Source organism: Daphnia magna, linkage group LG5, assembly GCF_020631705.1.
Source record: "Daphnia magna isolate NIES linkage group LG5, ASM2063170v1.1, whole genome shotgun sequence".
Lineage (NCBI taxonomy): Eukaryota > Metazoa > Arthropoda > Branchiopoda > Diplostraca > Daphniidae > Daphnia > Daphnia magna.
In genome coordinates, this window is record NC_059186.1 from 297,272 (window position 1) to 322,484 (window position 25,213).

Here is a 25,213-nt window from a genome sequence, read left to right on the forward strand (position 1 = left end):
CAGAAGTGAATCGCAGGCGACAGAAAATGGCGTCGAACCAAAGAAAACATTAGCCTCTCGTAAGTTTATTCGTCTCGGTACTATGGTGTGGGCTAAGCTGGACGGCTGGCCTTGGTGGCCTGGTAAGTCCTTTTACGATATTTGATGATGTTTATCAGGACAACAGGTTTCTTGCACAATACGTTTCGATTGATGTTGATTTGGTGCCGACGTTTTACGCAGGCATTGTAGTTACGCACAACGATTGTGGGTTGCCTCCACCCAGGAAACCCACCAACTACTGGGTGTACTGGTTCGGCGGCCATCAAACCGTTTCTGAGGTGATTTCAGATTGAATTTATTTCGGAAAAAATTAATGAATCGTTGACATTGGCAATTAATCAGATGCCGACTGAAAAGCTTAGCGGTTTTCTGGACTGATCATTTCATTCGGTTGCTTAATCAAGCCCATAACAACCTCTATGAAAAAGGTGTTTTGGAGGCCCTGAGGGTTAGAAATGACTGGATAGCTTGCTGGTACTTTGTTAAAAATGATTTATTAAAACGTCTGTTTGATGCCCAGATGTTGGCGCATAGTAAAAATCAGCCCAGACTCGTCAAACCAACGGCTGGCAAATTGAAATCGTGGGCGATTAAAATATTCTCGTCCGTAAAGGGCAACACCAATCGAGATGGTATTAGGTTTTCTCGGTTTCGTTATTTCTTTTAAGATTGCAACGTTAGTTACACTTTAAAAAATTTCTAGTTGTTCTGAACGACTTTCCAGAATGGCTGGTACGTTGCATCAGCCGAATTAAAGACACTAACGATAAATTAAAGAGAATTTCCAACGAGAAGAAAGAGAGTCGTCTGTCTACGTTCCAGGGTGGCCAAAAAAAGAAGGAGAAAAAGAAAAACAATGCCGAAGATGATGACGTCACTTATGGCCCGCGAGATTGCGATATTGGTATCGTCATTTGTAAAATGTTTTGCTTTCGAGAAAAATCAAAAAACAAACCTTTTCTCATTGCAGCTGTTGTGGACAGAATCAAAGCTGGAACGCTGGACATGGATTACTTTTGCCTTGGTTGTCATGTCGAGATCATGGGTCCGTGCACAGAACATCCCCTCTTCCTCGGAAGTCTTTGCAATCAAGAATGCAAGGTGTGATTTCATTATTCTTTATTCTACCATCTTTTTATTCATAAAATTGTAATAATTAATGCAGAATGAACTCCTTGGAACAAGTTACAGCGTTGGGGAGGACGATATTCACGTAAAAAAAAATGTTTTGTGATTATTATTTCTGAAAAATTCTATGTTAATTGAAAAGAAAAGGTGGGCTGTGCCATTTGCGGTTCGACGGGAGATTGTTTAGTATGCGAAAACGGTTCCTGTTCCAGGTAAATCAAAGTGCTATTAACACTAAATTAAAATTGACGCATTTGGAAATAGGGTATACTGTTCGTATTGCGTGGAACTATTGGTGGGCGAAGGATCCATGTCGACCATTATGCAGAAGACGCCGTGGTTCTGCTTTCTCTGTGCCCATTTCGCTACAGAATCTCACGGCTTGCTTCAACCTCGTTCCGACTGGGCCCTTAAAGTATAAATCTTTTTCCATAATTCAACACGTTCCAGACGCTCTTCTTCTAACTTTTTTACTTGTTCCAGTTGCGGAATTTTCTACACCAGGAATTCCCACTGCAATTAAATCGGCATTTGTCTAAGAACGGACAACCCTCTCTCCGGGTCGTGGTACTCCACGACAACCTGGGCGCTGTCAATTACGCCCTGGGCTCATTACGTCTTCACCTCGACCAGTACATGGCATCGGACAGGTGGGAAGAGGTGTACGAACTCAATGGCGTCGATTTTGTTGTCCTGAAAAATGCCAATCAAATGAAAGACGAAGAATGGGCCAAACTGTGTCCTATTCACCTGCTCGTTTCTTGTCTTCCGGCCAAGAAATTCGATCCGCAACGTCATCAACCTGCCGGCCGAGAAGTGGGTAGAAGACAATTCGCCGAGGGAGGTAAACGTGGAGTTACGTCATTTTTTCTTCGATTGTTGTTAATGATCTTTCTCGATGTCGCTCAGAATATGGAGAGGCTTTTTTCGATTTCTTCCACATCAAAAATTGCATCGAACGTAATAATCAAGAGACTCCTCTTCTATGGGCTGTCGAAAATGTCAGCTGTTATCACATCACCATTTCCAGGTAATTTTGCGGTTTATTTCGTTAGCGATGCGAAATAGTTTGCAGCAATTGTTTCAGGTTTCTTCAGATGGAGCCCATCATATTCGACATTAGAGACGGTCAAGGCTGCGTCAAACATCGTCTCGTGTTCGTATTATTTAAAAATGTTTGAATATGCAAATCAATTGAGAAATGAGAAATGATTTTCTAGATGGACCAATATTCCTGAACAGAATTTTAAACCGCAATTGGAACAAGTGATTAACAATGATTGTCCGTCCATTTCGAGCCTTCCGCTCAGTCGCGAACCTTTCTTCATTAAATATCCTTGGATCCTCGAAGATATTGTGGTACTTTCTATTTAACAATTTCCATTCAGCATTTATGGAAGAATTCCTGTTCCATCAGGCCATTGCTCAACCTCGACCAGCCAATTGGCAGGAAAAACACGACCGGATGCTGTTCCAGCGCGACACACGAAGCAAAACAAAGATAATCAAACGGCCATCCTATTTGGAACACTATTCCGTGGTCCAGCTAACCCAGAAATCTGCGAAAAAGAGAAGGAAAATGGACGACGAGTTCCATCCGAATTGGAGATTACGTGAGCACGGCAACAAAGCCGAGGACACGGATGACGATCAGACGGATTACGTGGCCGCTCTGACCAATCACGCGACCTACGCCCGTTCGCTTGGTTTCCCCGAGCCGTTTCCGGAGTTTGTGTCTCATCTGGATGAGGCGGCCGTCCAAGAAAGATTGAACCGTAGTCTGCCCGTCTCGTTGTGGATTCATCTGTTCCAGCCGTTGTTGAAATTGGCGCGAATCGCTGAACCGGATTGTAAATCGTGAGTACCTCTCATCTTCTAACACCGTATGACTTAAAACGATTGGTGGAATGCTTTCAGTTCATATTGTACATTGAAGAGGTAAACGTTGCGATCAATTCATGTCTTTAAACTAATACAGAAATTTATTCGTCCCTAACCAAACCGTAGGAACTATAAATGGTTGTATTATGGACAACGGTAAAAACAAAAAGAATTGAAAGCAAACGATTTCATGTGCACACGGTTTATTAATCGACATCAACCCCAATGTCAAATCCGCCTCCGTAATCTCCGAAACCGCCGTAATCTCCGTAGCCTCCGTAATCCCCGTAGCCTCCGTAATCCCCGTAGCCTCCGTAATAATCTCCATAGCCTCCGTAATCCCCGTAACCGCCGTAATAATCACCGTAACCATACCCGTACGGATAGCCAAATGCGCCGTAGAAAAACGGATAGTACGGGTAATATCCGAGATAGGCCGATCTGCCGTAAGGTCTGCGGTAGGACCGGTAAGAAGGGCTTGCATAAGACGTGGCGATGGGGAAAAATAATCTTCGTTTCCGGGCTGATGCGGTAGACGCTGGAACGGGTCCCGCTTCCGGCAATTTCACTCCTCCCGATGGCTTTTGCGAGTGAGTTTTTCCCATTTTGGGGGCATCAGACGATTGTTTAATTAGCGGTGCGTCTTCTTTTGTTTCACATTTTTTAGCTACTCCCGTTGGTTCGTTACGTTTGTCGCCACTAGGTGGCGTAAGGATCACAGGACCGCGCTTGCCCGGAAGTATTATTAACCGGAGTATCGCGTTTGATGTCCGACTCTTTCGAAATGAACTCCATTTCGGATGGCCGGCCCAGCACGGCAACGAACAGAACGATTAGCAAGTACAGACGAATCATCTGAAATTACGATGTGGGTTTTTAAAATATGCGATAGGTTGAATTCGTTCGCACCGAATAGAGACTCACCATCTGAAATACAACTGACGACTGGACAGAAACATTCGATACGTTTTTTGTAAGCCCGTCCCTATTTATACTTTGGAAATTAGTAATCGTTGTATTTTCGTCTGTGAGCCGGTTAAACGTTGACAACTTTCGAATGGTCGTACTCTAGAGAAATGTGGAAAGTGGTGGACTACTTGCATCGAAAATGTGAGTCATCAAAACAACAAGTGTACCACGGATAGGATAAACAGCTGATACCTGTCAAATAATGTTTAGAAAATTTTTATGCATTGACAGATTGAACCTTCTCGATCTCACGGAAATGTTGGTTTCAAGTTCTTTTCAGAATTAATGTTTTCTTTTTAAAATGCGTTTCCGAGAACCATCCTCCTCTTTACTAGAACGACAGTGTGGACACGGGTAAACGAAACTCTTTATTCATAACTAGACAAAATGTGAATTTGATTGATTCGTTTTGAAAACAACAACTGCTTTTTCAATAATAACAGCAATACGCGTAGCCACCGTCACTGTCATCAAAATAGTCGCAGTAGTCACGTGGGGTGCGTTGCTGTTTTCTCAAATACGATTTCGGATTCGGATAAGATCGGATGTAAGAAGGTGCCTGTCTCTTACTCCTCGATGACGGGGGAGATGCAGACAGAGTTTCATTCGATTCGTCCGATTCAGACGTTTCGCCAGATTCCAACGAATGTCCTCCGACGTCTTCATGTTGAGGTGAAGGCGATCCTTCATTTTCGCTGGACAGTTGATGCTTCGAATGGATCTCTACCGAATCCAACCCGCCGTGATGATGGGTCATGTGACTTTCCATCGGCCCGCCAAGTGCGCAGATGGCGAGACATGCGAGAATCCAGAATCCAATCATCTGCGTGTTTAAAAGGTAAAAAAATAAAATTACGATTAAAATTTATTGTAACGCTTACTATTTTTTGGTTAGACGATTGACAACAGTTCCATTCCAACCTCTTCTTTTTATACCCAATAAATTTTAGGTTTCAAGTCGTTGTGTTTACGTCGTAAATTGAACGTCGAAAAGACTTTTCCATCTCTCGAGAGTTGAAGAAAGGGGACACAAAGATAACCTCGGTAAGTGAAAGTTTCTATTCCACATTTCAAATGTGGTCGTTCTGATTTCAGAGTCCATCCGTTTATTCTTTAACGGTTGACCATTCCAGGAAATGGGACTACAACAAAGACGAATGGAAACAAAAGTCGATGAACTTTGAAGCATCAAACGTCAAGTTTCGCTACAGTGTGGAACGTCATCTCGAGGTCAAGGGTTATTGCCTTGTCCAGTATGTGATCAAGAGATATGCATACCTTTTATTTCGTGTTTTCTGACGGCAGTTGCTCATCTGATCCTCGCAGTGCATCACTTGCAATAGACACAGTGTTGACATGTGCTGCATTCGGATACTTAAATGAGGTATAATTTTAATTGATTTACGGCATACGTAAATTAAAAGACTGATTTGCATTTCAATAATCAGGACGTGTAAAACAAATGAACGAAAATGGCGAAAACATTGACGACACTATTGTTGCTAGTCTTGTGCTGCACTAGTTGCCAAAACCAGATGGACGAACAACCGGAAGGCGCAAATGATTCTGAAGGCAGTGGCTGGTCTGATATTGTTCATCGGGTGGAGATGACATTAGCCTTGTTGGATGGATCATTCTCCATCATGGATGCGATCGAAGACTGGATCTTACCGCAACCGACGACGGAAGGAAGATCTGCTGGACGGTGTCAAGCGATTGGAAGATCTCATCCGACCCGATGAGGGAAGCCAATACAAGAAAGCAGAAGACGCCATCTCGAGGGCTTTGTTTGATGTGGCCGTTGTGCAACATGTCTCGGCCAACGGAATTTCAGAGTTGCAGAAACTGTTGTGGCTTGAACGTGCCCGGCTTCTCAATGGCGAGATTGTGTTACTGATGGAAGGATTGCTGGGTCAGCCAGTAACTGGATCTGATTTATCGGGTAACATTCAAGAAAAGAAGAAGGTGTTTGACATTTTGAAAACTAAATCCAATTCTTAATCATTTAATTTTATTCTTAATTGTTTATTGTATTGATTGAATAGTGTAACGTCACCGAGATGTGGCATAAATTCGACCGGTACAAAGATTTGATTACGAATGGAACGATGGCTGTCGATCATTTCTCTCGTTTAGGACAAATGTCTCGAGTGTAAGATTCACTTAAAACCATCAAACTATTTAGAAATTAATTCCAACGTTTTTTTCACGTTCAATCAGGGAATGGAATCGTAGAACAACAGCCGTCAGAGAACGAAACGTGAAAATAACGGCTCGTAATATCCAGCTGGTCAGTGATTGCCTCAAGCGCCAATTAAATCGAAACAGCGAAAAATGTAACGTCGACTGAACAACTTGCCGATCAAGTGGCCATAGTTTTGTCCACTCTCTATCCTCCCCCGATGCGCTGGATCGTTGCTGTTCACACTAACGGAACGTTATTGCCATCTCGCGCAAAGTCCAAACTATCAGCTGATTACGCCTTCCATTTGAAAGACTATCACGTTGCTCTGTTTCCGTTTTATACGAATGGTAAAATGCCGATTATCATTGAGGGCCGGCTCGTCGATCAATTCTGTGTTCAGCCCGTCAGAGAAGCGGGTGGGTCTCCGATCTGCGATGTTGGGGCTAACGATGGCGAGTACGTCTACAATGAGCTCAGACGTCTGGGCATCGTTCCGGACACTGCCTCACTTGATTGTTGTCCCGTCTAAAGGCCAGCTGAGCATCAGAGTTACACCATCGGGCAGTTTAACTCCTTTCTTCGCCAAAAGATACCCAGATTTTGATATTGTCGCGTTTTAATATCGCAAACTGTTAAGTATCGATGTAAATGTAATTGAAATAAAGCGGTGTGTCGATTCACGATGTTTTTATTGAACTTTGTACATTACCAATCGCATATCGGCTTTCAAGCGATAATAATTATTCATCTAACATTGAAAAACAAGTTTCTAAGGTTTGAATATCGTGAAGTTGATGTTTTCTAGTTTTGATTAGGCGCTGGCAATGTCTCGTTGGCGTGACGTCGGATCTCTTCGCAAGACGCTTGAACGTCGCTCAGTTCCGTAAAACGGGAACAAACGGCAAAGCGGATGATGTACGTTTCGTGCAGTTTAGCCGGAATCATGTACACTTGGCCGGCTTCGTTGATACGCTTCAAAAGCGCCTCACTTAGACTGTTTTCTCCCTGATTAAATATCGTGAATTTTTATCCGCACTTTATTTAACTTAAAAATAATAAATAAATGATTGGAGTTTATACTTTGAGACGGAAGCAAACTAGTCCCATGGAGGGAGCAACTGGGAATTCGAAACGATCGTCTGCTGCCAACATGTGGTGAAACTGTTCGGCCAATTGAATTTGTTTGCGGATGTAATCGCGAAGCCCTTGGGCGCCGTACGAACGCATCACGAACCAGAGTTTTAACGACCGGAATCGTCGACCCAATGGAATCTGCCAATGCTGTGCGTTTCAAATGTTGGATCATAATATTTGAATTCATATATAAAATCATTTGAAAAATGGCGTACCCGAAAGTCGGGCGCACTGTTTTGATGGTCGTGTTTCAGGAAGATGGGGTCAACATTGAAAGCGCTGACGATGTCATTCGCATCTTTAAGCCTATTTAAATATAATTGATTTAAACATCACAATTTTGGGGATGAATCAACTTACCACATGGCAGAACAATCAAAATTAACTAAAAGCCATTTGTGAGGGTTGAAATTAAACGAATCGGCCTCTTTCAATTCCTTTCATGTAATGACGATGCTCTTCGCACACAAACGCCGAACCTAAAACAATCAAGTTTTTTTCTTTCAAATTCAATTTTTTCAGACGTTTAAAGTTAAAACAGCCAACCTGCGTAAGCTGCGTCGACGTGCAGCCACAGCAAATGATCGTTACAAACAGGTCCTAGTTCCTCAATGTCATCGAAAGAACACGAAGGCGTCGTCCCGAGGGTAGCAACCACCTGAGAAGTATATCAACGTAATTCGTACGTAATCGATAATGAAATTAGGCTTACGAAAAACGGAATTTTGCCATTGGCTGTGTCCTCCTTGATGGCCGACTGGAGTGCGTCGGCACGCAAATGAAGTTGATCGTCGGTAGGGAGGACGCGGACGTGAACGCCGGCTAGGAGTCCCGCCCGTTCCGCAGCCGAATGCGATTGGTCTGTAACAAATTTCTTTTAAACTGTAAATAATAAAACATTTTAATGTGGTAAACAAGGACACACCTGAAGAATATGCCACTAAACGACTAGCCAATGTTTTTTCATCTTTTTCGGGATTATCGGCCTTGAGTCGTTTTAGTGTCTTCGATCTGGCCGCCAAAAGGCCGACCAGCATGGCCTCACTGGCCGTCCCCTGTTAATAGCCAATTGGTTTTTAGAAATTGCATTCACCGGTGCATTGAAGTCAAGTGTATACCTGGATGACGCCGCCACCTTTACCACCGGTGCTGGCCAGAAACACAGGAGGTAAGCCGATCAATTTGCCCAGCCAGTCCATCATGACCACTTCAAGTTCCGTACAAGCTGGACTAGCGATCTGAGTATATCAAGGTTAGTTATATGTGGGTTAGCGCAAGGTTATGTATTTAATTATCGTGTGTTCACCCATGAGAATCCGACACATCCAATGGCATCGCTAAGTATGTCCGCTAGCATTGCCGGCCATGAGTTGCCCGTTGGGTAATAAGCGTGGAAATTCGGTGAATGCCAATGTGTCACCTGAAAATGTGTGTTTGTTTTTTTCAAACGATTTAAAAGAAACTTTCATTACAAAACTGTCGTTGATGTGAATTTAATTACGCCGGGCATAATGACGCGTTCGATATCCTGAAAAATGGATTGCCATGTTTCGCCTTGTTCTGGAGCTTCTTCTGGAATCAGTTTGCGTAGATATCCCGGCTCTACCGTCGGCAAAACGCGCCTTAAACACAAACATTTTTATAATTACATTCATATGTCAAAAGATACGATAAGTATAATTACGTAAAGCACAGCACTCATAAAATGTGGCTGATTAGCTTCTTATAGATATGCGCCACGTTTAACGCATGGCGTATTATGCAAACTCACCTATTGCGGATGTTATCCAGATAATCGATGACGTAGTCAACCATTTGGTGGGCAGCTGCGCGAAATTGTTCAGAGTCCATTTCTTAATTAGAAAGGTATTGATATTTTGGGCTAATTTAATTCAACTCTGAAGACTTTGAAAAGAAAGCAACGTGATGTTCTTAGTTGCTACTCTCTTAAATGAGCGATGAAAACAGAGGGACGTTCCCTTTTCATAGACCCACCGTATATGACTGGCCTGGATGACAAGTCGTTCTCTTATCGGAATTGTTCGATAGCACTCGAGTGGTCACTATACGACAATGTAAACACATAATACAAACGCCCCATCTTGAAAGTCATGATTTTCTATACGTTTCCCTCACTCTCATCCTGAGTCATTGACATGTCCAGTGACTCAGTGAGAAAGCACATTAGCCTATCTCTTACCCCTCGTATTTGTTTACCTGTCACTCATTTAACCAATAAGGTCTAATAGGAAAAACATCAACGGATGTAACAATGCGACACAAAAAAAAAACTTTGCCAATTTCTGTATTTTAAAATGGACTAAAAGTTAACTGTATTGTGTAATTTGAATCACTTTACTTAAAATAGATGGCTCGTAAGAGGATCGAACTCATGACCTCCGCGTTATTAGCACGGCGCTCTAACCAACTGAGCTAACAAGCCTCCGGCAGTTTATAAACCTGAGAGAAAATGAATAGCAAAGGAATGTTGTTAGATATTGTACCGCTTATTTTGTGAATTGTGAGCTGAAAGGTTATTGGCCTTTTATTCATTAACAATTTCAATATATTTTAAAGGGGTAATTTGTCAAATTTAATGGTATTTTTGCCTTTCCCTTTGGTGGTTTTTGTTGCCACTAGATGGCTCATTGCTACAGATTTCGGGATTGAAACATGAAAGTAATCCAAAGTTTAACAAACTCGTAACGAGTTGGAATCATATTGCATTTTCTAAAGAAAAAGTGCATCTATTTGTAATGACGCATGATGATGAAAACAAAAACTTTCAGAGATATCTTCGGATATCACAAGGCTTGTTAGCTCAGTTGGTTAGAGCGCCGTGCTAATAACGCGGAGGTCATGAGTTCGATCCTCTTACGAGCCATCTGATTTTGTTTTCTTGTTTAAGGACGAAATGATGTTCCATTTCTTTTTGCCTACGATTAACGTTAACAGGTACAGTTTGTACTGTTCATTTGTGATTATTAGCATTTCATCGGCGTTGGATTGGATATTTACTAGAATTTCCCATATATGTCAGGATGGCCGAGCGGTCTAAGGCGCTGCGTTCAGGTCGCAGTCCAGTCTTCTGGGCGAGGGTTCGAATCCCTCTTCTGACAACTATTTTATATTATTAAATAAATAACTACGTGCTCAAATAACTACACACAGCAAGTTTTGAAAATCGAGTTTTCATTGCATCCTGCTCCCAAAAAATCTCTTGAAAAAAAGGGTCCGGTGGCTTTATCCTTTTCCGGAATTCCTATTGAGAAATTCTTTAGTTGTTTTCTTTTTCTTTTCAGAAATTTAATCTAGACCAACGACAACAAGGGCAAACGTCTACTACTGGCTGTCAACCCGATAATCAATCACGTAAATGTTGATTGCTGTCTTCCGATTTAAAATGGCTCCAAACTATAACGAATAAGGAAATATTTAATGTTTTATTTTTTGCAAAACGAGTTTAACGACAAACAAACAAACCAAAAACAAACAACGAAAGTTTTGCACAAGGCATTGGTGGCCCTGCTCCACTCGAGTTCTTCCTTCTATGTAAATATATTAATGCGAACTATATAGGCTACGTTTTGTGTGAAATGACATTTAAAATGACGAGTGCACGCAATGCCTTTTTCTAAGAAAAAACAATTGAGGAAAGACAGAAAAGAAAGTGAAGAAACGAGGTAACACAACACAAGCCTATACACCTGCGGAAGATGATTAGAATCAAGGTTGAGCGTTTGCATGTTTAGCCTCAACTAAATATACACATACATGTGGGTGAAATCATCCTTCCGTCTCGTTATCACTGCTGTGTTTTCTTAGGGCTCGATTCACGAACGATGCCGGCCATTGCCAGCAGCGGGAACTCTTCATATTTACACACGCCACCATCGCAATTGTGCTGGATATATAACCTTGGCCAGAGGGCAGACTATACTGAAGGATATATGTTAATCACAAACGTAAATATAATAAGAATTCTAACTTTCGACCATTTTAAACAGTTTTGAACATTTTCGTTTAATTATTGTAGGACCGTATACAAAATACAACCAAAGTATATTAAACTGTTTTCTAATGAGACATTAGTACAGTATATATAGACTAACATTGCAAGAAAAACAGTTTGACGCTTTGCATTATTATTCGGTTGGCGTTTTGATGTTGTCCAGCAGATCATTTAAAATGCGTTGATATATCATGACAAATAGAAAGTATAAGCAAATGAGGTTGTGTGCTGCTGCGTCATTATAAATTCCAAGTATATATATTTCGAAAGTACTCTAGTTTTCTCCTGAGCTAATCAAAAATTGAGAAACAAATCTTAATTTTGCACGAGCTCACGCAATCCGCAATGTTTTATGGATTGATATACACGATTACATCATCTGGTTTTAGCTTGTCTGCGTTTGGTTATCTATACGTAGAGACTATTACATATATAAATGCGGTCTGTTTGTATGTACAAAATATTTACGAATTCATATGTTTTGAAATTGTTGGGAAAAATCAATTTCCAATGCTACGCACAAATGAATCGAATTGCTTTCGAAAATGAATTCATTTAAAAAAAGAAATCTCAAGGTTCCTGTCAATAGTATAGTGACTACCGATAAGAGCCAAACTGTTTTGCATATTATATACACCGTCTTCTACATATGGTGTGGCTATACGCACACAATTATAACAGGTATAGACAATCGTCATTGTGGAAATCCTTGAACAAAAACGAGTCTTCAAGGTTAATAATTTGTGATAAAAGAAAAGTCCCTGTCGTTGAGTGTCGTTGTTTTATGGCTGCTGGACGCCGTTGTTTATGGATGTCAACAGCATTTGTATTTATATCTATTTAAAAATTGAAAAACCGGTTGTGTAAAGTCCATTCGGGTCGGTCACGTGACCGTCCATTTTTCTCAATTCTATATAGACTATACCAGCGCTTTATTATTATTTGTTTTTAAAGCAATTATGGGCAAATGGCGATATTTTTTACGCTGGGCTGAATTTATCGTTCAACTTTCCAATTTTCCAACTAGTTTTTAACTCAATTATAGAAATATTTCGCTTGAAATAACGATCCATTTTTCTATAGCGCTATACCAAATTTAATAACGAAATACATCGTTAATCTACATGAGACGCAGTACAGATCCTTCCTTTCTGAAATATAAACAACGACGGGCTTATTATATACGAGCCCAATTATTTAAAAAAGCCAAAGAAAATCTGAGCATCTCTCTCAAATTTATATGTATTTATACGAACATAGGCTATACCGACATATGGTCTGTGTACAGATATATTCACACACGACCGTAGACAACGATATGACTGATGACGAAGATAATTGGCACGTTCCTAATCATTAAACAGCTAGGCCAGTCATATTCATCATATCTCCTCCCCGCTGTGTATATAGAGAGCCACCGCAACAGCGGGGACGCTTTTGCTTTCTCCTGATGTATGTATTTTCTGAAACGATTTTGCGGTGGTTTTAAACGAATTTACATTTTCTACCGCAGCACAAACTCGTCGCCTATATATCGTATAATTCACGCAGCCGCTTTTTAAATGATTTATCGTTTATTATAGGCTATATATAGGATATATTCCGCAACCGTCTCCACAGGATAGCTGCAATCTTATTATACGATATTTTGAATATTCATAATCATCAAGGGGTGGTCATGTAAATATAGCAAACAGGAAATGGCTGCCTTATTCCACCAAATTTGGCGAATATGTCGACATTATATAGAAGCCCGATGATATTAGCACCGTTACACGCCGTTGATTACACACGCACAGGCAACAGTGCGTCTATATATACATCTATAACGTCTATGAATACAATATGTCCAATGTTGAAACAAAGAACTTTCCGACTAAAGTGCTGCTCAATTTCACCTTTGCCTATATAATTACGTACATAATCTACTTAAAAACGAGAAGTGCACAAGCATCAGAGGACATAATCCGGTTGATTGATGACATTTGAAATGGCAGAGAGAAAAGAAGAACTCGATATAATTCCAGTCTAGAAGATAATTAGGTCCATCACAAATATATACTTGTTTTTATTGTGACGCATAGCCTATCTATATACAATGTGGACAAGTCGAGTGTCGTGATTACAAAAGTTAGGCTACACGAACGCGTTTAGAAACAGCGCATGTAACGGTGCGGCTGCAAAAAATTAAACGAGCCAAACCGCTTTGCTGGAACGCGTTTTTTTAATTCAGGAAAAAATTGTGTCAAATATTGAATGCATTTTTTTCCTCCCAGCACCTGCCATTGAAATATTCGTTCAAACTACATATATTTTCAATCGTCGATGTTTGGCATCATGCATTGGCAACATCCGATTAGATTAGCAAAACTGCGCGTCAGCATCAGCCATTAAAATTGTTTATTTAAAAACTGCTGTCTATACACGTTCCAGGAACCTTTAACCCATTTTCTGGTGTATCTTGTAATGTGCGTGTCAACTGTTTCCAAGTGCATTAGCGATTTCGTTGTTATTCGATCATTCTGACCCGAGTTATGTATCTCAACTCTAAATGTGATAGCATTTCCCAACAAATTTGGACATCAATCTGATGTCCACTCTGAATGAGGTCGTTGCCATTCTCACGTGCTGCTGCTGTCGGTTACATATAAGAATCGCGATTCAATGGGAAAACCCCAATTTAAATCGACTATATTCTTTTGAAAATGCGCGAATTAAACAAAAATATCAAATTCTAATGGACTTGTTCAAACACGTTACGTGCATTCGCGTGGTTTGATTATGTTTGCCTATACATTAATCAAATATAGTTGAAATCTAATGTATAGATATTGTCAAGACTCATAAAACAAATACAATGGGCCATGTGCTCATCACGTCTGGACATAAATTCTGTAGGGTCTACACCTAAAACCCAACAAAAAAATGCGAAGAAAAGAAAGCTGTTTTTATGTGTGTAGACTATAGACATCGGATTGGGACACGCACGAATAAACGTAGATGGCGAAAGTATTTATTATGTCCTATTCAGGCCTTTATATACGTATATTAAATAATATTTCTAAAAAGAATTCAAAGATAATAGTATGGCATAAGTCGTACATCTAACGCAAAATTGGAATTTCGGAAGTTAACAGCACAGGTGCTGCTGTGTGTCAAAGGTGGAAACGTTTCAAGTAATATGCAAATGAGTAGCTGTACGACAGGGTCGTGAATAAAAGTAGGCGCTCTATTAAACCCATTGTCTTCATCAACGTGTTTTTGTATACACAATTAAACGTCATCATAGTCTATAGGCTATAAAGCGTCATCTAACGTATTTGGCAGAGCACACGCCTTGACCCGAATTTTGGACGCGTCCTTTGCAAAAGTGTCAACCCAGCAAGGAAATTGAAAATATCCCAACCGATGTATGAATAAAGGAACTGTCTGCGCGTCTTATTGCCTCGCTTCGGTTTGGCCATGATGGATTTTTTTAAAGATAAATTTTAATACATCGACCTGATTTTTTGCTTATAACGCGCAATGATGTACGTCGAGGAAATGCGTAACCCGAGGGGATCGCCGTTCGGAGAAAGGCTCACATCTCCAACGCATCAAAATTCACATTTATCTACTTAAAATTTACACTTACATAATACAATGAATAGTTGTATATCTTGTTTGGATTATATATATAGACGCATCTGCTTGTGTTTTTTTACGCAATTCATGTCTACATACATAAAAGAAAAGAAAAGAAAATGGAATCTCGTGACTTTCTTTCATCTCCAGGCTATATCCCTTTAATAAAACATTACGTATATTATATATAAAGGGAGAAAGGAGAAAGAAAAAGCTTCACTGATGCACTGCGCGATGCTGCAGGTTCTAGTGAAAAGATATTAAATATTTATTTTATTCACTACATAGTTGGTGAGGTGGACCCATATTTGGGGGGGGTGATCATCCTCAGTCTGACCTACTGGCCCTATTATTTATGTATATCTTCCGCTCTCTTTTGGCCGATTACACCCGCGTGTCTTTGAGATAGGATTCCGTGTCTGAGCACACACGAAAATATCGCACTATATAGAAGCCAAACACTTGTGTGTTTTGTGGATATACAAGTGGGAGATGGTCCAGTTTTCCTTTTTGTTCCAGGCCAAAAACACTTGAACGTTTGATTAATCATTTTTTCATTTTGAAAAAGGAAGGGCTTATTTTTGAAACAATAAGATGGAGGTTAATGCACTCGAGTTATTGGGCGATTAAACGTTGGAATAGTATTTGCGAAATTAAAGAAAAAACAGGGCGTGGCTTGTATAGGAAATTCATTTTCTTTTTTTTTTTCAAAATTAAATTCAATTTAGATGAATACAATCGCGAGACAATATACAAATGTCTATATACGGATATGCGGTCCATTGTTTCCTCTCTAATGTTTTCAAAACTTGTTTTCATTGAGACATTTTCTTGTGCGGATGTAGGAAATTCTTTTCCAATTTCTTTTGTTTCGAATTTCACCGCAATATGTCGCATTTCTCTCCGCTTTTATTTTTGCGGCTTTTCAATAGCGTCCCCGTATAATTTCATTTCTTTCATGTCGGCCAGTTTTCTTCTTTTCCCAACGTTTTTTCTTTCTTTCTTTCTCCGCTTTCGGCTCGCGTCTTTTCCTTGAAATTCGTTCAACGCAATGTGTTGATTAGCGTCCAGTTCTTAATTGCTGTGCACCGAGCTGCCTCAATCAAAAATTCAACTGACAAAAGGTCCCTCCCAATTCTGTTTTGAAATTCGTGAAAGAGAAAGCGTTTCATCTCGGGATTGAAAAATCCAATCATCTCACACCCATCTGTCTTAACAATCAAACGAGCCCATACCCAATATGCAAATTCTTTCACATTTTTCGATGCTCTCTTCTATTAAATCCTACTACTATAGCCTACACACTAGTGTGTGTGTGTGTGTAGTACACGCGTTGTTTATATATATGGGCCGTAGACAATTCTCACGCACATCATTTCGTTTTTGTTTTCTAGATACGCTCGTTGGTGAGTCACCTGGAGCGTTTGTGACGTGATTGATCAGCAAAGCCCCGAGGCCATGTGTCTACCTGTGTATATACGAACACGTAGGCGCATACCTGGGAACCTGGTACACACACACACGCCTCCCGCTCGAAATATACGGCGGCAAGAGAGAGGAGCCATTCGATTCTTGTGTTTTTAGATATTAAAGAAATAAATAAAAAATAATCAAAAAAGCGAAATTCGGATGGCCAGTGGTATATAGAACGCCTCGGGGCTGCTGGGATGCCACTCCTGAAGTGCGCTGTTGTTTTTGAGGGGTTTTTTTTCAAGAAGATAACGAAAATGTGAGGAGGTATAAGGCAGGACCTGTTGCACCCCGCCCTTTTTAGTTTTTAGTTCGCCTCTTTCTCCGCAGCTCTCGCCGTCAGTCGAGCGCTAGAGTCTCAGTCGTTCGGTCGTGCGTGAATTCTCGTATTGTGTTTTCTTCTTGTGTTTGGTGGTTGTATTTTGTTTTTGGTGTGTCTTGTTCGCGTTGATTCACGCGCTGCATTTTAAGAAACAGACGTCTTGTTTGTTTTTTTTTCATCCGGAGTAATCAACGCGTATCTTTTCCAATCTTCGATTAGCAATTTGAAAAATAAGGTAATGAATCTGTTTTTTTTTCGTTTCCGGTTTGTCACGTCAAAGTCTCGCACAGCGGAAGAGAACGTGAGTCAGGAAATGCTTTTCTCAAAATGATATTTTAATGTCAGACATAACTAAATGCAGAGGATGTCATTGGACTTCCCCTTATAAACTACCTTTTCTTCTCTATACTAGATGAGGTAGGGGGGGAGGGATGAAGGGTCACTACCACCTGGTGTATCGTTAAAGAAGAAGCTTTAAAATAAAAAATTTCTAGAAAATAAGGAAAGGTTTTTCCTATTTTTCTATTACCCCAGGCATATATACGAGAAATTGTGAGGAGGTTATTCATTTGTGTGCGTCCTAGTGGCCCGTTGACCCTGGTGAACTTTCTTTTTTTCTTCCTTTCTCTCCCTGCCTTTAAAATAATTTTATTTTTTTTTCAAAATTGATTCCAAATGATTTTTTCGTGGAACACTTGCGTGGATCGGCTCGCCATAGGGGGGCGTTTGAAAATTTCAAAAAAAAAGGTCGCTAAACTATTTTTGTGTTGTCGTATATGGAAATGTTTTTGAAAAGTTCAAGGGCTAACGAGAAAAACGGTGGGAAAACATCTGCCGGACGAATCTTTCAGGAGGAAGGGGCAGAGAGCGCAAAAAAAAGAAGGAGAGAACAGGAAAGAAACGTGAATCTTTTTTGGACCATTCCGGATGCACGCAAATGTCGGGGGAAGGGGGGTGGCACCACTCCCACGCCTTTCTTTCGAAAGATGACGTTATTACGTAATAGATTTTTTATTTAAGGAGGTTAAGATGACGTCATTGTATTCTTCTTTTTTAATAAAAAGAAATTTTTTAATTTTGCACATTGCGTTTTTTTTAATGATTACAATTTTCTTTAAATCAATTAAATTTTTAAAAAATTTGATTTTTTGGAGGGCACCACAGCAGGGGATACGAAAAATGCTAAAAGGTTAAAAAAAAAAAACTCGGGAATTGTCCTTTTTATTTTTTATGTGTTCTTCTCTTCATCTGTTATGCACAAAAAGGAAATATAAAAAAAATTGCCCTCGAGGCGTATGTGAGCTTCGTTCGGCTCTCCTCTTTCACGCGTGAAACTCGAAGACGAGCGTGAAGGTTTTTTTTGTTTTTCTCAAATCCTACGGTTTCATTTCCCAAATGGTTATTTGAATAGATCGTAGTAGTTTGCCATTGAAATCCTTGAAAGAATGAAAAAAAAAAAAAAGAAGTTACGTGTTTGATGTTTTAAACGAGAGACGTTTCTCGTGATGGATTACTCCGCAAAAGCGCTCATCATTTCAAATAGAACCTTGAAAAATAAAAGAAACGGCCGACTCTTTCGAATTCCCGCAATTTTAGCCGAGATCAAACACACACAAACACCGAAACGAAATTTAAGGCTAGCGGAAATGATGGCAACCCTGGAAATTCAATTTTTTTTTTCCCTCTTCCCCGAACAAAACGTGTCCGAACAAGGTTGTCTATTAATTGCTGGCCATCTACTCTGTACCGACATGTATAATTTCGCTGCCTATATTTTCAATGACTTTAAAAACAATTTTCTTTCGTCAGTGTCACCGCCTTTAGCGTGTGAAATGATGCGTGTGTATATACGACAACAGGAAGTCGTTTCCCTTAAAACGGGCCAATAGAAATTCCGTAGTTTTTCGGTTGGGAGGTGAAATTTAGGAAACAAGTTGTTGGTCAACATGGCGGAACTTGGTCACATACGTTGCACTCAACATCACGTCATTTCGCTAGTGTGTCGAGGACGAAGAAGCGAATAAAAGTTGAAACTCAAATCAACCTGTAGAAAACTTAACAATTTGCCTTTAAACAAACACATTTTTGTTTTGTTGGTTTCACTTTCTTGATTGCGGTTGACCACACGCTAACCAAATGACTTTTGCTGCGAATCGACCATCAATGGAAGGTCTACTTATACTGGAGCGACTAAACTTTCGTTTTATACTTCATTTTATTCGATTATTTAACTGAATTGAATGTCCAATTCCAATTATCTTTGATTCAGCATTTTCGCTTGTTTTCGCTGGCCGGATGGGAGTTGGGTCATTCAGAGAGGAAACTCGTCTCGTTTCGCCACGTCTATAAAACATCACGACTACTGGGATGTGGGACGTTTGTCTTCTTTTCCGCTTGCCCTTTTCTTACAAACATCACCCGCACGAAATGGTGTCGCATTTCTCCACAGCAACAGCGAACGTCTTTGTTTCCTTCCTTTCTGATGAAATGCAGATTGAATTTCGTGTAGATATTTTCAATCGTTTATTATCGATCAACATTTTCTGTTCGTGACGGATGGTGAGCCTAGAAAAAAATGGAGTCATCCTCCATTTTCTTTTGTTCGCCATTTATTTCTGAAGAAAAAAAAAAGATGGAGGACGAGGAAGATGACGACATTTTTCTTTAACATTTTCATTTTTGTGAAGGAAGGTTTGATGGCCGATTGTTTGGGAATTTTTTCAAATGGCTCCCACATCCTTCTGTTGCATCTTGTTAGTCAACGTTCCACGTCCTTTTATGGACATGCAACTTTATTTACAGCATCTTCTTCTTTGATTCCCTCCCCCTCGACTCACGAAAAAGTGAACGCATTTCTTCATCCCCCAAGAAAAGAAATTCCGTTGTCACAACATCTGCCACAAAGATTTTCATTCGAATGTTGGGAAGAAGAAGAAAAAAAAAAAGATATGTAAATTTGATTGTTATTTCGAATTCCGGAATCCGGAAGAATGACGTCAACGATGATATCACCAAGTTATTCCATATATTTGAACCATCCCTTAAAAAAAAAAGAAAAATGGAACGTGACTGACTTTTTTTTTTAAAAATATATTCACAGATTATCCGTCGTCCTTCGATTGCGGAAGAAAACCAAACCAAAAAATGTGGAGCCGCGATGGATTGAAAAACGGATCGTCATCGGCCATGATGTACAGGTCGACTCCGCACCTGTTCGTCTACCAGCCGTGCGAGGATGACGAAGAGGCGACCGTTCCGGACGACCTAGATGCCGAAGACACTGAACCTTCCGATTCCGGCTACGCCGCTTCGTCTTCCGGCTCTGGGTCGGCCGCCACGCCCGAGGCCATTTATTATTCGACGATGGAGTTGTCTTCGCACCGCAAGGAGAAAGACGCCATGCGTCGTTTGAGTTTCATCAAGTACGCTGCGACAGAGGTGTACAGCACCGGAAGCACGAGCGGCAGCAGCAGCAGCGGAGGCGACCATTCGTCGGTGACCGACGATCCGCATCTTGTTCCGGTCGTTAGCAAAGGCCAGCAGATGCTGACCGAACTGGAACTTTTGAGAGTGGAGACTTTCTTTCGCGGTCACCAAACGCAAATTTTCGTCGGCAAATCGCTCGCTAATTTGTAATTCATTTGTTTCTATTCAAATTTTAATTTAAATTTTAATTGAATTGGAATTTCATTAAAAAAAAAAAAAAAGGTATTTACGACAAGCGAAAAGTCTGGTGGGTTTGAATCGATGTTCCAGCCAGCCGGATGTTTGCGTCCGCACGCTGCAGCGACAGACGGACAGGCTGACCGATTGGCAGTTGAAATTCACTGGAATTCCGGTCGTGTTGCTGGACCTGGGCGGGACGAAATCTCGACGCCTGAGGCGAATCCAGTTGATCCTGGCCGAACGCGGGACTGGATTCACTTTGTGGTGCGACACGATCGACAATTTGAGCAACTACGAAGCGGCCGGACCGACGTTCCACACGATGAGGACGTCCACCGATCACCGACAAATTGCCGGACTCAGTTTCGATTCGGCCGACGCTGCCCAGCAATTGTTTCGGCACATTGAGAAACTGACGTCCGATCCGGCCAACATCCGCCTGTCTACGCCGAAAAGGGCGTCTAGGACGTCGAGTTTGCTTCGCTTCTGGACGGGCAACAAGAACAATCAAGTGCCTAAGAAGAAGACGGCCAAGACAGCGTTGCCACGCAAATGCGACATATCGCAGCCGTGTTTTTTCCAGCACGTCACCAGCGTCGATTCGACCGATCGTGGCAAATTCTTTTCACTCCAAGCTCTCGTTCCCAATCAATAGTCTTTTTCGCCTCATTTCTCTTGTTAGATTTGTATTTGGATCTCACGTGATAGCCACCTCCAACATTTTCTTTCTTGCTGTTTACTCTCGTTGGTTATTATTATTTTTCTTTGTTGGCTACCACGGCGGATTGATTTTTCATTCAATTAATTCCGTTGAGATTGCATTCTAAATTTGTTCATTTGGGCAGATCATTGGCCTGTGCCTTATCTACATATTCATTTACATATATACAGTTTAAAGGTAACTTTTTTCAATAGGTGGCTAGTGCTTGACATTCATCTTACTTCTTCTTCGCAGGCTCTTTTACGTAGCCTGATTCACTTCCCAATCAGCCCCCCCAAAAACGTTTGCTGTGTCCAATCTGTGTTTGTATGTATATATCTATAATATTCGCTGTTAAAAATTTTTTTTTGGGGGGGAGGGATGGCTTAGTTAGTTTTTTCTTTCTTTTCAGAGCTCAAAACAGTTTGGTTTCAATGGCTGCCTTAAACGAAGCAAGGAAAAAAGAGACTGGAACATGTTAGTTGGTTCAAAGGTAATTGATCCAATTATTTTTGGTGTAGCACGTGTTCAAATCTCAACATTTTGCTTACATTTCATTTTTTTTTAAACTATTATTTGGCTATTATTTTCGTCATTAAGCTAATATTCAAGTATTTGGTGAAAATAATTAAATTAACTCATCAACTTTTTGTATCTAAGTCATATTCGAATTGAGCTAGTGTTTTGTATTGGTTTTCCCCCCCCACTTCAAACTTAACTTTTGTATAATCAAGCCCATGCATTACTCGTCTCTGCTGATGAGTGCGACATTGCCTCATTTCTCTTTTCGGTCAACAACGCAAAATAAAAATTCAATTTTTTTTTCTCTCTCTCTCTCTCTCATTTTATAACATTCTTCGCTTAAAGTTTTAAACTGCATGGACTTTTGTTTTTAGACGTTTGCATTAGCTCTCGGCCGTCACGACTCACGAGGCAGACGAAGAAAGTGAAGAAAAAGGCATATCGCATGCAACGCTGGTGAAAAGGACGCGACAGCGAGCGGGAAACTTAAATCACGTTAACCGCAGTCATTTCAGACACCCACCAAAAATTTCACTGATGAGTGGGGAAAAGAATACGAGTTGGTTTTAGTGTGAGATTCAAGTGAAAGCTGAAAAAACAAAGAGGGAAGAAACAATTTTCTATGGCGCGGTTTTCAAAAAAAAAAGAAAAAAAGAAAATCAGCTTTTTCTTTTCTCGTAAACGGACGGACAGAAGAATTTCAGCTGGGCGGACGATGAGAAAAACAAACGACAAACAGGCGGAACGCATTATGTATATATCATCATTATGACGCAGACACGCGATGCTGACGGGAAGAAGAAGACAAAACAAAATGAAAGAAGAAATTCCAAGCTAATTATTCATAACTAGAATCAACAATGAAATGAAAAGCAAAACAAAATGTGACGGGGTGGAAATCAGGTGACATAGAAACCACAAAAAACCAAAAAATATTTTAATGAGACGATACACACACGCGCACACACACGAACCGAAAAAAAAAGAAAAGAAACCGTCCAATCATTTTTCAAGCTCGTTACAATCGCATGTGTGAGGTGCTGTTAAAATGACTAGAACTTCATTTGAAAAAAAAAAAGAGAAGCAAATCCCGCCGATGTTTGTTTTTCATCCGTTCAGGGTAAAAGGCCGACGACTGTCGATGAGGACGGTGGTTCCAGACGCGAAACGGGTTCACTAACAGCCTGGATCAGTCGATCGGCCATTCCTTGAGCGAAATGCTCGACTGGCTGCTGGACGCAAGGCGCCGATTTGGAGGTTAGCGGCAGAGTGCGGGGACGTGGCACCGGCTGTTGAGCGGACGAGTTCATCCAGTCCAGCACTTGCTGCAGCGACTGTCGCAAATCATCGACTTGACGTTGAAGTCGATCGTGCGATTCCCGCAAATGAACAAACTCGTCCGATTGCGCCACGCTCTTCACTGCCGGACCGTTGACCGAACTAGCATGGGCTAATTGACGATGCAGGTGCTGGACGTGCTCCTCCGTCCGGCTCAATCGAACGTGATCCTTCAGACGGACGACGACTGGGTTTAAGTTGCGCGTTTGATATCCTCGCCACACTTTCTGGATGGCCACGGCGGCCTGAGCTTCAGACAATTTCGGGGCGGACGTCACGTGTGATGGAACCGACATTGGGCCGCTTCTTTCCGCCATGCTCTTTCTCGTCGGTAATTTAGAGACGGGCTTGGTATTGCGAGGCTGGTGCGACGTCGACCGGTTGTACACCGGCTTACGTGTTTGCTGGGAAGCCGAGGCCGCTCTGCGCAGACTCGGCTGTCCGGCCAGTTCCAGCCCTTCTTCGTCCTCCGTGCCGAAATGCTGGGCAGAAACGGGACGCGCGGGACGATTGCCGGGCATTAAAGTGACGCTGCAACTTCTTTCGAGGGCCAAGTTCGTTGACGAAGGGTCCAAACTTGTGTACATTAAGGCCGGCATAGGCTCTAAGCTCAAGTCGTCTTCATAAGTCGACTTGGCCGCCCTGTTGGCTTTCGCCGATGTATTGTCTTTGGGAGGAGAAGTTTGTTTTCGAAGTGGGACCGTTTTCTTGACCGCCGGGGACGGGACCGACCGTCGCGTGGGCGTTGGCGAAGAAGTGGCAGAGACGGCCAGCTGTAAATCGCAATGATTCTGACGGGCCAAATTGAGTATTTTATCGAGTTTGCCGGAGCTGCCTTCCAAGTCCGACTGAGATCCGTTCGTTAAGCCTCCGATTTCTGGCCGGATTGAGATCAAATAAGCCATTAACTCGTCGTGCTGGCCAATTTTGAACTGGCGGCCTCTGCCCAGTGAAAAGAGCCATTCGGCCACCAAACTCTCCTTGGCGCTGACCAGCGTTTCGTCCAGGATTTTCAAGCCCGGTAGCCAATTGAGCAGGAACGGCCGGTAAACATCGCCAGATGAGCAGCACGGATTGCCGGCCATACTAAACACTTCTAAGTAGACTAGGTGGGCCAGCCGGGACACTTCATTCACGTCCGTCAAGCAATTTTCCGCCAACGTCAGGGTCGTTAGGCTGGTTGGTAGAAATTTGTCGCAAAACTGCAGTGTCTTGATGCGATTCGATTGCAAGTGTAGCCGACGAAGAAGCTTCATGCTGGACAGGTCAGGTATCGTCGTAATGGCATTGTCAGACAGGTCGAGGTGCTCCAGCAGCAAGTTGGCGTTGAGGTGCTCTATGCTTTTGATGTTGTTACCCGCAAGGTTCAGGTGGGAGAGGTACTTCATGTCCTTCAAACCTTCTATCGAGACAATGCTGTTGTGCGATAGATTCAGCACTCTTAGGCTGTACAGCCTAGCGACACCATACATTCTGACTAACTGATTGTGAGATGCTGAAAACTGATGATTGCCAAAAAAGAAGCTTGAGAATACAGTTTTTTTTTATGCTTTCAAATTGTTTACCTTGATGAGGCTGCAATAAGTCTCAACATTTTCCAACCTAGCAATGTCGTTGTGATCCAGTAGCAGGCTAGAGTAATGGAGGTTTCCTGGCGCAGGTTCAACCTTTTTCAAGTGCTGGCGTGTCAGGTTCAGCACCTCTGGACTATCTGTTGAGAAGGAAGCATGATAAAAAAAAAAGCAAAAATTAATTCAGGGCTTTCATGTACATCCCCATAATGATATACAAAGAACAGGGGAAAATAATTGATTCAATAACAGTAGGCAGTCAAGCTTATCAACTAGAACGGCGGTTGGCAATGAATCAAGATGCTTATTTCGAAAGAAAAACTGATCACACTAAGAAAAAATTTTATTGAAATCTGAATCAATCGTTTATGGTGAGTAGTAACCATGTAACACAAATAGAATTAAAAAATTTAAGGAATTACCAACGGCAGACGCCATCGTATTGTTGTTTGGATGGAATGTCCCACTGCTGCTGTCATCCAGATTAATGAATAAATAATTTCATATACGAATCAAACTTTAAATCTTGAAAACTATCCTAGCTAAATTGTGCTATTTTTCTAAAATTTTCAACTTTAGCTGTTGCTGGTTTTAGTAAATGCAATATCTGCAATTTTTTTCCAAATATCCGAATTCAAAACAAAAAAAA

The 25,213-nt window shown here is 41.3% G+C and overlaps 4 protein-coding genes and 3 non-coding genes across 15 annotated transcripts; 4 read left to right on the forward strand and 3 right to left on the reverse strand.

Annotated features, from left to right (window-relative positions):
- Positions 1-287: 287 nt before the first annotated feature.
- LOC116923817 (DNA (cytosine-5)-methyltransferase 3B) lies at positions 288-6,885 on the forward strand. 8 transcript variants are annotated; one of them, XM_045173358.1, is made up of 20 exons: positions 288-320; positions 385-490; positions 563-674; positions 746-946; positions 1,013-1,143; positions 1,208-1,255; positions 1,318-1,382; positions 1,435-1,585; positions 1,654-2,014; positions 2,080-2,200; positions 2,258-2,326; positions 2,391-2,529; positions 2,588-3,027; positions 4,464-4,858; positions 4,916-5,064; positions 5,154-5,250; positions 5,326-5,404; positions 5,469-5,985; positions 6,066-6,172; positions 6,241-6,885. In XM_045173358.1, exons 3-15 carry the CDS (start codon positions 563-565, stop codon positions 4,921-4,923), a joined length of 2,241 nt encoding a protein of 746 aa, XP_045029293.1. In that variant the 5' UTR covers positions 288-320; positions 385-490; the 3' UTR covers positions 4,924-5,064; positions 5,154-5,250; positions 5,326-5,404; positions 5,469-5,985; positions 6,066-6,172; positions 6,241-6,885. The 8 variants fall into 8 exon arrangements, with proteins under 8 accessions (XP_045029293.1, XP_045029296.1, XP_045029294.1 ...); XM_045173361.1 differs by having other exon boundaries at positions 4,464-4,575; positions 4,645-4,858; positions 5,154-5,404; XM_045173359.1 differs by having other exon boundaries at positions 5,154-5,404; positions 5,469-5,987.
- LOC116923818 (centrosomal protein of 97 kDa) lies at positions 4,370-25,139 on the reverse strand. Of its 2 annotated transcripts, XR_006646472.1 has the most exons (5): positions 24,987-25,139; positions 24,559-24,704; positions 23,131-24,495; positions 5,299-6,686; positions 4,370-4,843 (listed from the first exon to the last, which is right to left on the reverse strand). XR_006646472.1 is itself a non-coding variant. In XM_045173365.1 (4 exons), the coding sequence occupies exons 1-4, from the start codon at positions 25,000-25,002 to the stop codon at positions 6,489-6,491; spliced, it is 1,725 nt and encodes a 574-aa protein (XP_045029300.1). In that variant the 5' UTR covers positions 25,003-25,139; the 3' UTR covers positions 4,370-6,488. The 2 variants fall into 2 exon arrangements, 1 of the variants encoding a protein (XP_045029300.1); XM_045173365.1 differs by having other exon boundaries at positions 4,370-6,686.
- Positions 6,876-9,338, reverse strand: LOC116934216 (aromatic-L-amino-acid decarboxylase). Its single transcript, XM_045173367.1, is given in 12 exon segments — positions 6,876-7,210; positions 7,286-7,486; positions 7,555-7,645; positions 7,700-7,767; positions 7,769-7,818; positions 7,886-7,997; positions 8,052-8,200; positions 8,265-8,394; positions 8,458-8,577; positions 8,646-8,759; positions 8,841-8,961; positions 9,111-9,338. Coding segments are annotated over 12 exon segments (1,440 nt in total). The 5' UTR covers positions 9,191-9,338; the 3' UTR covers positions 6,876-7,006.
- On the reverse strand, positions 9,709-9,782 carry Trnai-aau. The gene has a single exon. It is a non-coding gene; the product is annotated as a tRNA-Ile (tRNA).
- Trnai-aau lies at positions 10,150-10,223 on the forward strand. The gene has a single exon. It is a non-coding gene; the product is annotated as a tRNA-Ile (tRNA).
- Positions 10,375-10,458, forward strand: Trnal-cag. Its single transcript has one exon. It is a non-coding gene; the product is annotated as a tRNA-Leu (tRNA).
- Positions 16,770-21,963, forward strand: LOC116923831. The gene is made up of 3 exons (XM_032930397.2): positions 16,770-17,002; positions 19,868-20,399; positions 20,476-21,963. The coding sequence occupies exons 2-3, from the start codon at positions 19,912-19,914 to the stop codon at positions 21,086-21,088; spliced, it is 1,101 nt and encodes a 366-aa protein (XP_032786288.1). The 5' UTR covers positions 16,770-17,002; positions 19,868-19,911; the 3' UTR covers positions 21,089-21,963.
- Positions 25,140-25,213: the final 74 nt, after the last annotated feature.